This window comes from Lithobates pipiens, unplaced genomic scaffold (genome assembly GCF_037356315.1).
Source record: "Lithobates pipiens isolate NorthernLeopardFrog02 unplaced genomic scaffold, aLitPip1_a1.2 Scaffold_16, whole genome shotgun sequence".
Classification (NCBI taxonomy): Eukaryota; Metazoa; Chordata; class Amphibia; order Anura; family Ranidae; genus Lithobates; species Lithobates pipiens.
Window position 1 is genome coordinate 440,702,108 of NW_027507748.1, and position 13,572 is coordinate 440,715,679.

Genomic DNA, 13,572 nt, shown 5'->3' on the forward strand with positions numbered 1-13,572 from the left:
GGTTCCCTACTGCGCATGCGTGAGTCGCGCTGTGCAATAAGGACGGTCCCCGCTGCCTCTGGGATCTGTGTGTTTCCCAGCAGGCAGCGGGGCACTTGCGGAAAGGTGCGGGCACTTGCGGAAAGGGGCGTAATCTACGCCCCTTTCCACAGAGAGCTATCCCGGAAGTGGGTGCAGATACCTGTACTGTACAGGTATCTGCACCCCACTCCCCCCTGAAAGGTGCCAATTGTGGCGCCGGAGGGGGGGAGAGTTCCGATGAGCGGAAGGTCCACTTTAGGGTGGACCTCCGCTTTAATCTCCAAATATGGAAAGGTTTCTTCACAGTAGGCCCTTGTACACACGGTCGGAGATTTCCGACAACCAAATCCGTCGGATTTTGTCCGTCGGATTTTGTCCGAAACTGTTGTATACACACGGTTGGACGAAGTTGTCGGAAAATCCGATCGTTCAGAACATGATGACATTATTTCGTTACGACGGGACTACATTCAGACTAGTAGCCAATAGCTTTGATGTAGGAATTTGATATGAGCATGCGTGGCACTTTGTCCGATCGGAATTCTCTACACATGTTCGGAGTATGTCCAATCGGAGCATTTTGTCGGAAAATATTTCCGGCAAGTTGGAAAATCTGGTCCGATGGATATTCCGACGGAAACAGTCCGATGCAGACCACACACCGTCGGAATATCCGACAAAACGCTCCGATCGGACACATTCCGTCGGAATCTCCGACCGCGTGTACAAGGGCTAAGAGCTGTGCAAATGTGGAATAGACTCCCTCCTGAGGTGGTTCTGGACAGCTCAGTAGATTGCTTTAAAAAAAGGCCTGGATTCTTTCCTAAATGTACATGTGATATCACTGGGTACTGACATTTATAGGTAAAGTTGATCCAGGAAAAATCTGTTTGCCTCTCCGGTTGTTCAAGAAGGAATTTTTTCCCCTGCTGTAGCAAATTGGATCATGCTTTGCTGGGGTTTTTCGCCTTCCTCTGGATCAACTGTGGGTGAAGGATTGTGTATATGGGATTGTACTATTTTTTTTTTTTTTTGGTTGAACTAGATAGACTTGTGTCTTTTATTTTTCAACCTGACTAACTATGTAACCGCCCTGATGCCACAAAAAAGCCTGGTGAAGCATGTCAAGGTGTTGTCGGGCATGTTGTAATCAAGCTTTTTTGTGACATGGCCGCAATAAAGGCGTCTTTCTTGCAACTTGACCAGGCACGTAATTTTTGTTAAAGTATTGCTGTATTATGGTCAGACTTGAAACTACAAGCCGACAGCTGCAGAGGCTGTTGGCACTTGTAGTTTCCCATTTACAGAGGACTATGAATGGATGACGTTGGACAGGTAGGCGGAGCCCTGCAGGGGACCATGTTATTCTCACAGTAACAGCGGGCACCTGTAAAAGATGCCCGCCCAGTGGGGGGAGGTGGTGGCAGCTTCTGGAATAGTAACATGTTCCAAAAGGTGAACTTGCCCTTTAAATAAAAGACAGGTTTTTTTGGTATGATCTGTCATATTTTCAATATTAATGACAAAATTTCAGGATTTCTGCCAGGGTATGCAAACTTTTAAGAACCGCTGTATGTGATGCAGCACAGGTCTATCACATATAACTTTTCTTGCTTAGTAATGAGCAACTTTTATTTTCAACATTTTCTCTTAGAACAAGCAAGGCGCATTTATTTCACTAGTCAATGTGATCTGCAAGCAACCCTGTCTTTGAGGATCTGAAAGCGACAACAAACTCTCTGGTTTAAAAAAAAAAAAAAAAAAAAAAAAAAAAAAAAATCTATCCTAGTACAGTATGTAGTCTTAAAGCTAACCTCCAGCAATTCAACTATTTTCTAGAATGTGCCAGATTGAGGTGGATTGTATACAGCAAGGTATGTTTCTGGCACTCAGATTCTGAACCTTCTGGTCTCAGCTACAGCAGCTATAGAGTCGTATGCAGCTTCTCTGCCTGCCCCTCAACCCCCCTTCTGCCCAGTCACAGAGCACGTTGTATCATGTGAACCCTTCTGTGAATGGAGAGTGGAGGGGAAGGGCAGGCAGAGCTGTTGCTGTATTTGGAAGCAGTTTCTCCTGTCACAGCATCAGGAGTGTAGTGATGGCTGTACTCCCAGCACATGTCAATAAGAGTTAGGTCCACAAGGATGTAGGCACCTTGTTGGATTTAACCCATAGCACATTTTAGAAACTGCCTGAATCCTGGATTTCAGCTTTAATTCAATAAAGTCAAGAAAGTACCTTCTATTGCTCTCCGCCTCCTGCAAATCTATAAAAATTATTATTATTTTGTCCCAAAATGGACTTAAAACTATGGGATTTGTAGTGTGCATCTGCTTTTCATGTTTTTTTCGTTTTTTATGGCCATTTCACTTTATTGACCTTAATTTTTTAAGTGTACATTACGGCTGGGGCTTAGTTACCAGGGAACTGGGGAATAGTTTGAAGTGGGAAAACTCCTCTTTAATAAATTTGCCCATGTACCAGATTTTTTAACACACTGGAAACTGGAATAAAAATTGTACAATTGCTGTGCCGACAACCAGGGAGGCTTCTGTTTTAACTAGCGATGCCGCCTAAAAAAGCTGAGCAGGAACTGATCCCCTGTCAGATGTTTACTGCTGTTCAGAAGGCAAATATGGTAATAGACCTCTCAGCCAGTTAATGGATATCTGGAAATAATGGAGAGAGAGCCTAGACCAGTGATGGTGAACCTTGGCACCCCAGATGTTTTGGAACTACATTTCCCATGATGCTCATGCACTCTGCAGTATACTTGAGCATCATGGGAAATGTAGTTCTAAAACATCTGGGGTGCCAAGGTTCACCATCACTGACCTAAGATCAACTCAAATGACAATCTGTTTTAAATGGAGCCAATATTCTCATACTTAGGAATGCAAAGCGCAGAATGCAGCTGTTTACTGTGGACAGTAACTGCCCAAAGTGTTTTTGTATTTTTCAGTTGAAATACGTGTACCTGATCAAGGTCAATATCATTGTATAAATACTTATTTTCTTTTTTTTCCCAGAAAGCCATAGCTTACCTTTTTCCATCTGGATTATTTGAGAAGAAAGCCCGGCCAGTTATGAAGGTATGCCCTTTTTTTTTCCTTTTTTATATACTGTTTAGCTTGTTGCTCATACAAGAGGAGAGAAATCTTCAACTGTGTTGTGATACAGTAGTACATTCACAAAATGAAAGTTAAGTCCTATTAAATATGATCCAGGGACATTTTACATCTCATTTTGTAAGTGTACATTTCTTTCTTTTCCAATATTTTTATTCAGAATTTTTTTTAAACAAGTACAATATCAACATTTTCCATCTTAGTACGAAGTAGTGGTACAGGTGACAAATCGGTTATGAGTCGGTTACATCACAAATTACTTTGTATTTATTTGAGGTTATGTGTATCCTTGTCCTTATTTTAGGTTTATATAATAAGGTCAGACCTAAACCGAAAAAATTAAGAAAATAAAAAGACAAGACCTCCTCTAGGTGATGCACAGGAGTACTCTAAGTTGCACAGGGAGCCGTGAGGAGGGGGGGCGTGCCCATCTCCCTGAGACCTCTCCCTGTCACCTCTCCCTGTCACCTCTCCCTGTCACCTCTCCCTGTCACCTCTCCCTGTCACCTCTCCCTGTCACCTCTCCCTGTCACCTCTCCCTGTCACCTCTCCCTGTCACCTCTCCCTGTCACCTCTCCCTGTCACCTCTCCCTGTCACCTCTCCCTGTCACCTCCACTAGGTTTAACCAACTTGTTTAACTTCCAAGTGGACCCAGGGGCCTTAATTGGTCCATGGGCCGTTAAAGGCAAATTTCAGTTGAAAGAAAAGGGAGAGAGGAAAGGAATGATAGAAGAGTAGAGGATAGTGGAGGGGGGTGCATTTTGGCCCTGGAGAAAAGTTCTCCCGAGCCACTCCAATCTCATTATGTAGCCGAGAGGTAGTTAATCCAAGGGTCCTGTAATTGTACATTTCAATATCTTTCATGGAGAACCCTGAATATATACGGTGTTGGGTTTAGTAGTAGGGGCCCATCTCAGTTTAGACTATCATAAGGCATGTTATATCAGTAACGGCTGGTTTACACTTGCTTCAAAACGTGGCTTTGGACACGCTTTGTTAAAGCTCTCTGAAAGCCATATAAAGCTCCTGTCACTAAATACAGTGGTTAGCTTACAGTCCTGTTTACACCGTGCTTTTGCTTGGTGCTTCGGTGGGGTTTCAAGCGATCTTTGCCCATAGCCTTTTATGGAGGCTTTGAAGACGCTTTGAAGCACCAATGAAGCTACACGGGGTATCATTTTTTAAGTAAAGCTGAAGCAAAAGCAGGTGTAAACAGGACTGTAAGCTAACCATTTATTTAGTGACAGGAGCTTTGAATAGCATTCAGAGAGCTTTAACAAAGCGCGTCCGAAGCCTTGTTGAAGCCGAAGCAAGTGTAAATGAGCCTTAAGAGATTGTTGATGAGCTGGCATGAATGTAAGATGTCCTATTGTTGGTGGAAGGGTTTGAGCCTCCAAAATATATATTAACAAAGAATAGACTTTGCATTTATATGTGGTATTTGATCATTCCACATCTCAGCACAGCTCAGAATCCTATTTGTTAGATTATTATTGCAATTTTTCAGATCCGTACATATATCCTTATGTACACAATTTTTCTTTTTTTCTGCAGCATCCTGATGACATTTTTCCAAAGCAACTAGGTAAGTGTACAAAACACCACTTTGACTTGTAATAGTCGTATTCAGCTGGACTTGCTTAGTAAGGTTGAAGGCATTTCAGCACTAATCCAAATGATCACCTCGGTTCTTAAAGCGGGGTTCCACCCTAAAGTGGAACTTCCGCTGATCGGAACCCCCCCCCCCCCCCCTCCGGTGTCACAATTGGCACCTTACAGGGGGGAGGGGGGTGGAGATACCTGTCAAAGACAGGTATTTACACCCACTTCTGGGCATAGACTCCCATGGGAGTCTAGGTCATTCCCTGTCCTGCCGCGCTGTCTGCTGGGACACACACGGGTCCCAGTGACAGCGCGGACAATTCCTATTGCGCTGCGCGACTCGCGCATGCGCAGTAGGGAACCGGGAAGTGAAGCCGATTCGCTTCACTTCCCGATTCCCTCACCTAGAATGGTGACGGCAGCAGCCGAGAGCCGAGCCATCGATCGGCCTCGGCTGCCGGCATCGCTGGACCCCGGGACAGGTGAGTGTCCATTTATTAAAAGTCAGCAGCTAAAGTATTTATTGCTGCTGGCTTTTAATATTTTTTTTTTTAGGTGGAATCCCTCTTTAAATGCAAAAATGTTTTCTCATGGCTTTATAGAATATTAGGGTTAAAGTTTCTGTCACATAATAAATGAACAATTGGTAACGATGAAAAATACATTTAGAGTTTTTTGTTTTTTACTACTATTTTGTAACTAGTTTTCAGTAGCAATATTAATACTTTTTTGTATTGTCTGATTAAAATGAAGTCTCATTTGAGTTTGAGAAGGTGCAGGACATAAAATGCTGTCATCTAACCTCTAGTGCAGGGGTCTCCAAACTGTGGCCCGTGGCCCTTTGCTTGCCTTCATCCGGCTCTTGGGGCACTATTCCTTCCACTGATATGGGCACTATTCTTCTCACTGACACCAATGATGGGGAACTAATTTTCCCACTGACGCCAGAGATGGGGGGTTATTTCTCCCCACTGAGACCAATGATGTAGTTGGTTAATCCAACTGACCACCAAGTCTATGGCATAGTTTACTTGAATTATTTTCTGCTGCTACTGGCCACAGTAAAATTTGTAGCGCAGTAAACTGGCCCTTTGTGGATTCTCCATAGGAATTCCCTCAAACTAAAAATCCTTGTTGGCATCTCTGAGACCTGTGATGTCTTGGCACGGGGTTGTACCCTGTAACACATTATCCCAAACAGAGCAATTTATTTAAATTATGTCAATTTTAATTCTGCTTTGAGAATCTTTCATATTCAGACTACTTCATTTACTAGGGCTTATAGTATGTGAGCAAATTAGTCGTTTACTATTTTTATTTTTTGTATTGCATAGAGGCAATATGGCAAAGGGAAACTTTTATTAAGGAGTTTTAAATAAGAACTACCTATGGTGCCTGTAGCTAGCAGTTATTTTAAGACCTGCACCAGAAAGCGACAAACGCTGGAAGTTTGAACGTAATTGGTTGCCATGTAGCTTATGTGCTGTTCTCATTTCACTTTGGCATTTTGACAGATGAGTCCAGAGTCATTCCTAAGGTGAGTTTTATCTAAGAAGAAATGAATGTGAATTTTTTTTTTTTTTTTTTTTTTAGGGAAATGGAGTAAGTGATTCTTGGAAATATGGCACTAAACAAAATAGGAAGACATGATTATTTTATATGTATAAATTTTTTTTCTTTTTGTTAAAAAGTTAGTAAAATATGTATTAAAGCAGAAATGGTCTGCTTTTCACTTTGCACTGGTTTTTTAAATTCGTTTTTTTTTTTTTTTTTAGTTCCTTGCATAGGTTGTTACTTTTCCTTTGTACAGAGTTCATGTACACTCGTATACTTTCTTTAGTCAGGAATGTGGGTTTTTTTTTTTTTTTTGCTGGCATGCTTAATGTTCCCCTGGAAATATTGGGTCTGCCATTGCTAACCTGATGCCAAAATTACTAGTTTTCTGCCTGTTCCTGACTTATGTACTTTTGCAGTTAAAAAAACACTGTTTGCTGTGTCCTCATTCATACAGCATACAAAAATATGCTGTTAAGAATTTTTCTTACCCTTTTTTTCGTTTTTTCTCCTTTGTGACATAGGACTGAAGGCTATTTTGTACAATTTCAAAGTTCAGTTAAAGGGACAATCTAAGGAAAAATGCAATACCACCCAAGCAGTTAACACATTATCCCCCCCAGCACTCCAAAAAAAAATATAGTCCCAATTCCTCCCCATGCACAAATGTAAACGTACACGTTTGGGCAACCAGTGCACGTGAATGTAGATTACACTACACATGTATGTACATGTATGCTCGCTCAATTTACTTTTTACAAAAACTTTGCGCTTGATAAACTGTTTTTCTAATATCATAAAAGTGTATAAATTCAATCCTGTGCTACCTACAATTAAAAGGAAAATAAACTGACTAGTGGCTGCAAATAGCAAATTGTGTTCCCACAACCTATTTATAAAAATACCAATGTGACACTGTTGTACCTACCTAATTGGCAACTATTGCTTTCTATAGAATATGACCAATATGTGAACATAGGACTAATAATCATCCAATGTGCAATACACTTTTTTTTTTTTTTTCTTTTTTTTTTTTTTATTAAAAATGTGTTTCCAGAGGAAGTCGTGTGACTGTAACAATATGTGTTGGGCAGAGCTGGGCGACAGAGGCCACAGGAGCTGTGGCCCCACTGTGCTGTTTGCATGCAATTGCTTTTTAGTCTAAGTGCATTTTTAATTAATAAAACATTTAACAAGGCATACTACACTGTGAGGAATCCTTTAATATAAGAGACCATTGCAGGCTGCTGCCGGCGCCATTCTCGGTGAGGGAATCAAGAAGTGAAGCATTGCGGCTTCACTTGCCGGTTCCCTACTGCGCATGCGTGAGCCACGCAGCGCAATGGGAACGGTCTGCACTGACTCTGGGACCCGTGTGTGTCCCAGCAGACAGCGCGCTGGGACAAGAAGAGGCATAGACTCCCGTGGGAGTCTATGCCCGGAAGTGGGTGCAAATACCTGTCTTAGACAGGTATCTGCACCCCCCTCCCCCCTGAAAGGTGACGAATGTGACACCGGGGGGGGGGGGGGGGTTCCAAAAAGTGGAGGTTCAATTTTTGTGTGAACCTCCACTTTAATTTAAAGAGGACATTTATACACAGATTTGCACTGGTGCAAGTGAAAATTATTTGTATTTTGACACAGTTTGTGGTGTAATATATTGATACCATGTTTTTTTTTTTCTAAATTTTTATTTTCTTATTTTGTATATTGAATATACATACAATATATGATTTGTGTACTGTTCACAATAAGAGTGTATTGCACGTTGGATGATTATTGGGCCTACATTCACATATTGGTCATATTATTTGGATGCAATAGTTGCTAATTAGGAAGGTGTAACAGTGTCACGTTGCTATTTTTGTGCTAATATGTCACATGAAAAATTAGAACTACCACTATTTTGTTCTTCAGGGTCTCTGCTTTCTATATATAATGTTAAAGCAATCTTCAGGTCTAAAACTATCTTTTTTAAAGATGCAGACTCCGGCAGCAAATGAATTAAAGCATTGTAAAAGGTGAAAAGTTGTGAAAAAACTGCTGAAAAAAAGGAAAAGCAGATTTTAAAAAAAAGAGAGAATTCTCCCTTGGAAGGACAGTAATCTATAAATATCATAAACAATGAAATGTAAATTCACATTTAAATAATGCACAATATTGGCATTTGACTTCTGTTAACATACCATCAGCTGCAAGCATAGAAATGCATTTCTGTAAATAAGTAGTGTAATTAACACCTCTGTTTAGTGGATGTCTAAAAGTGCTTTGTTTTTATCCCAACAGCAATTCAGTGGGGAGAAGACAAGCGCCCATTCCACTTTCTATTTTACACTGGCAAACAGGAGTTTTACTCATTAATGCACGTGAGTATCTTATGCTGCATGATGAATTGTGTGAGCTGTACGCCAAGCATTAAATTACACTAGGGACTTTCTCAAATAGGCTCTGGGTCTCTGCATTTTATTTCCAAGACAATGAGTAAATGCCTAGAAAACCTTTTAGTGCAAGATTTCACGGTGACGCCGGGCAGGGAATGATTGGGTTTGCAGTCTTCCCTTTGCCTGATATTGTTTAATCTGGTTTTCTTTTCATGGAGTGTAGCTGCTCATTTCTTGCATGTACAGTTTTGTTTTACCAAGTTTGGAGGACTATGAAGAGCAGCCGTCACAGAAGGATTCATTGAGTCTGGCACAAAAAATAAAGCAGAAGCTTAAAGCAAATTTGTAAATTGGTATAAAAATTATTGCTGTTAGCTAGTGGGGTAAGGTAGGTAGACTCTGCATCTGTCTTGTTTACATGCTACATTGAAAGTGCTATCCACTGTGGGAGAGGTACTGTATAAACTGTTAGCATTGGAAAGGAGCTAGCACAACAAGAGAAACCTGAATAGAGCCTACTGCGATTGCACATATCATTTATTTTATTTATTTTTTAACTAGTCTCTTGCTCCAACAAAATTCAGCCAATTTTCTTAGTTCCAGATAAATTGGAGAAAAGTTTGAATCTTTGCCAGGCTTAAAATGCTGTCGGTTGCCACACTGAGATAGTTTCTCATGTCTCCCAGTGGGGCACTCTGCAACCATGATTACCTTAACCACTTGACCTTCGGAAGATTTAACCCCCTTATGACCAGACCACTTTCTTTTCTTACATCAGGGGACACAGAACCATAGTAATTACTATGTGAGTTATATCAGACAGATAGGTGCTGGACACTGGCATGCCCCTAAGGCGTGTACTCCCCTATATAACCCCTCCCATTACTGGGAGTCGTCAGTTTTTTTTGCCATTGTCAAAGGTGTTGGTTAGGAGTAAAGATGTGCTGTGCTGTGCTGAGCTCCACTGGTAGTAATCCTTGCTGGGGCTAGCCATGCTGACCGGATCCGTTCTGATGTCTTTTCATGGGCTAAATGAATGGTACCCGTGCCTCGTGTCCAAAGAAACAAGGTTTTTCTTGTGAATGCTTCTCTTTGAGAGCTGGGCCCTGGGATCCAGTACTTTTTGGTAGTGAGGCCATAAAGTTTTTAATTGGCAGGGTGCTGTCGCAGGTCCAGGATTGTGGGTAACGCGAGGTTCCCTGGTTCCTGAAGGTTTCCTAAAAGGTCTCGGAGCCCACCGTGAAGGGTGAAGATTGGGTCTTTTATGTCTGATAAAACCCTGCTGTGAGGATAAGGTAAGGGAGATTTTCTCAGGAATTTCTTCTATGTATAATGTTGTCATGCCTATGTGTCACCACTGAGGGCTGTATTGAGCACTCACCGTCCTGATGCTGGAAACAGCAAGGAAGCCTTTACTCTCCTCTCCTCCAGCCGCAACAGATCCTCCAGTAAGAAGGTGGGGTCTGGTCTCCTCCTGTGCCCCTAAATATTTGTTTTTCCCCTTCAGGGGACAGGATGCAAAGCAATTGCCTTTTTTTAAAGAAAAAAAAAAAGGTACAGACCGCGGCCGCATCAGCGGAGGATTTACCCCTCCCGCCATGCCTACAGGTCCACAGGACGCCGCTCGCGTGGGAAAGCACTTTCCTTTGAAAGGAAAGGGAGGGCTGTAATTCGCGGGGCCATGGCTAACGGCGTCAGACGCCGGCCACACATGGAGGCAGCTGGTCTCTGCGCTTTGTATGTGAAAGCTGCTGCTGGCTGTGGAGGGACAGAGCAGGTGGATGGCTTGGTCAGGTTAGTGAACACAGGCTTATTCCTTTGGTACATTATACTTTACTGAAGCTAGGGTTAATAGCAGCTAATGGCGCCGAACTATAGCCTAGCAATGTACATTCTTTTGCATAGTGTCTCTGCTTTATGCTTCAGGCTATGGATGGTAATGGGTCCAGGAACTTCTCTAAAAGGTCATTGGTTTTGCACTGTAAACTAAATCCATTTCCAAAAGAATGTCATCCTCCTCTGAGAGGGATCGGGCTAGTCAGATTGAGCCATCAGGAGTAGAACACTTCAGTCCCTGTATAGATCATACAAACGAGTTTTTTTCTTCTACCATTTGAAAAGAACATTAATGCTATGATGTCTCTCCATAGTAGGACTAAACATAGCAGATTCCCATCTAGTCCTCAGGGCCCTTTTGTTGAGGTGCAGGAAGCTGGGGTCAGGTAGATCTTCCCAAATATTGGAAGATACTTATTTATCCTCTTCGGAGGATGCTAATATGGAAGAAGTAGCATCACAAGTCAGGTTGCTTGTGTACTCCCTTACTCAACCCTTTTGTTGCCTGCAGCACAAGCTCTTGAGGTATCTACCTCTAATTGGGTTCATTAGAACCTCCCCCACCTGGGGATGTATTTTTCCTATTCATGCATAGCTTAAATAAAAAAATAAAAAAAGCTCATGTATTCTGAATGGGAACATTTGGATAAACTATATTATCCTCCCAAGAAATTCTTCACACTTTATCTATGAAAGAGGATTTCTATGAAGAAAATGGGGGGGTTCCAGAAATTGAGTCTCACGTGTCCAGTGGATAATGCACTGATGTTAAAGGATCCAGCAAATTAAAGTTGGAACTTCCCTTTAAAGACAAGATGTCTTTTGCAGTTCAGTAGCGCAGCCGGTTCTTGCTGCAATTGGTGTATTTCAGTCCATTAACCCTTTTACGTTCTGCTCCACCATTTTGGTGGAGCACATTTTGAGTCACGCTAACTCATTTCAAAATGTGAACTTCAAGGGGTTAAGGAAGTTTGTGGAGATACTTGAAATTCTGCCTGATCATCAGGCCCAGCAATGGGCTGGTGTAGTTAATGCACTATGTCTCACAGTAGATGCTATGAAAGACTCTATCGTTTAAGCCTTATGACTTATGTTGGGACTAGTGCATTCTCGCAGAGTTCTGTGGCTGAAATATTGATCAGCCGAAGCACCATGTGAAAGCTCTTAGCCAGTTTGTTTCCCTTCATGGGGTACAGCTATTTAGAGAGGATCTCGATAAGTACATCTAAAAGACCTCTAATAGTGTAAAGCTCTCTTTACCAGTAAAAAAAAGATCAAACATTTCTCCTTTTATTGTGCTGCGTCACCTATGCCAGTTGCATCTGCCTCTAGGCAGTCTCGACGGCCTCGACTGTCAGTTCAAGAGAAAGTCCCCAAGGGCAGCACCAGGATCTTGGGGCAGAAAGCCCACAAAGCAGAATGCTAAAGCCTTCTCATGAAGGGGCACCCCCACTCGTTCGGGTGAGGGGAAAGGTCCTGCTATTCTCAAGATCAGGCAGGAACAATGTCAAGATGGATTTCTGCAATTTTTTCTCTAGGTTACGACTAGAGTTTCCGTCTCCTCTGAGAGTGTTCCTAAGGATCCAGAGGAAAAAAAGAAGAGTCTCTTTCTGGCCTCTGGATCAGCTGTTATCCCAGTCAGTGATACAGAGGTTCCCTTAGTGGAACAGGGGGTTTTGGCTCCAACCTTTTAAGGTTCCAGAACTGAACAGAGCGTTAAGGCCCATTCTAGATCTCGAATATCTGAATAGGCACTTAAACATCCGATCCTTTCATAATTTGATCGGCTGTGTTCATCCTGCAAGGAAAGGAGTTGCATATCTCCATGTGCCAAATTTTCCCGCTCACCAGAAATTTTGAAATATAAAATGATCTTTTCAGTTGTGGCCCTGCAATTCGGCTTAGCCACAGCACCACAAGTGTTCTGAAAGATTCTGGCACCTCCTTTAGCCAGATTAAGGGTTCAAGGAATAGCGGTCCTAGCCTATTAGAAGATCTACTTTTAATAGATCATTCAGTTTCAGGTCTAAAACCAGAGTCTGATCTCAGCCGTAACTATCTGAAATCTCTAGGTTGCATACTCAACCTAGGAAGATTCTCCTTAAAACCATCAAGGAGATTACAGTACTTGGAGGCTGGTTATAGATACCATACAGAAGAGGGTATTCTTACCCCAGACAAGAATCAGTTCCATTGTAGGACCAATTCAACTTATCAAAACGAAGGAAAATTCCTTCATTCGTCTCTGCAGGAGATTTTTAGGGGAAACGCTGGCCTCCTTCAAGGCCATCCCTTACGAGCAGTTTTACTCAAAAACTGCTTCAAGACACCATCCTGTTGGTCTGGAATAAAAAAGATTCAGGCCTTGTTTGTTTCCAATACGCTTGGCTCCTGACATAAGTCAGAGTCTAAATTGGTTGCTTCTTTATCCTGGAAGGTGTTAACTACAGATGCCAGCCTTCTAGGCTGGGGAGCAGCCCTGGAAGAAGATTCTGTCCAGGGGAGATGGTCCAGGTTAGAGAACCTTGCCTATCAACTTTTTTTTGGAAGTTTCGGGCAGTACATCTGGCTCTAGAATCTTGGATGGTCAGACTACGGGACTGTCCTGTCAGGATTCAGTCTGACATGGCAGTGGCTTACATCAATCACCAGGGGGGGGGGCACGAGAGGTCGTGCAGCCCAAAAATAGGTGAATAATGTTCTAGCTTGGGCAGAACACCACATTCCTTGCCTATCGGCAATTTTCATTTTTCAGGCGTACTACTTGAGTTGCCAACAATTATTTCCAGGAGAATGATCTCTTCACCCCCCGACATCTTCCTAGCAATATGTCAGAGATGGGGTATTCCGAACATGGACCTATTTGCATCCAGATTCATCAACAAAGTCTACAACTTTGTGTCGAGAACAAGGGGTCCGCTAGCAGGTGGAACAGATGCATATGTCTTCCCATAGGATCAGTTTTCACTGATCTATGCATTTCCTCCAGTTCTGCTACTTCCGTGCCTTCTCCGCAGGATTATGCAGGAACAAAAGGAGGTGATTGTGG

At 42.3% G+C, this 13,572-nt stretch overlaps 1 protein-coding gene across 1 annotated transcript in view; it reads left to right on the top strand.

Annotated features, from left to right (window-relative positions):
• The window catches only part of MRPS9 (mitochondrial ribosomal protein S9), a 136,764-nt gene that overhangs the window by 72,215 nt on the left and 50,977 nt on the right, over positions 1-13,572 (top strand). Inside the window, exons 3-5 of the mRNA XM_077482677.1 lie at positions 3,051-3,113; positions 4,705-4,735; positions 8,593-8,672. Coding sequence (XP_077338803.1) covers positions 3,051-3,113; positions 4,705-4,735; positions 8,593-8,672 — 174 coding nt within the window. The remainder of the gene's footprint in view (positions 1-3,050; positions 3,114-4,704; positions 4,736-8,592; positions 8,673-13,572) is intronic.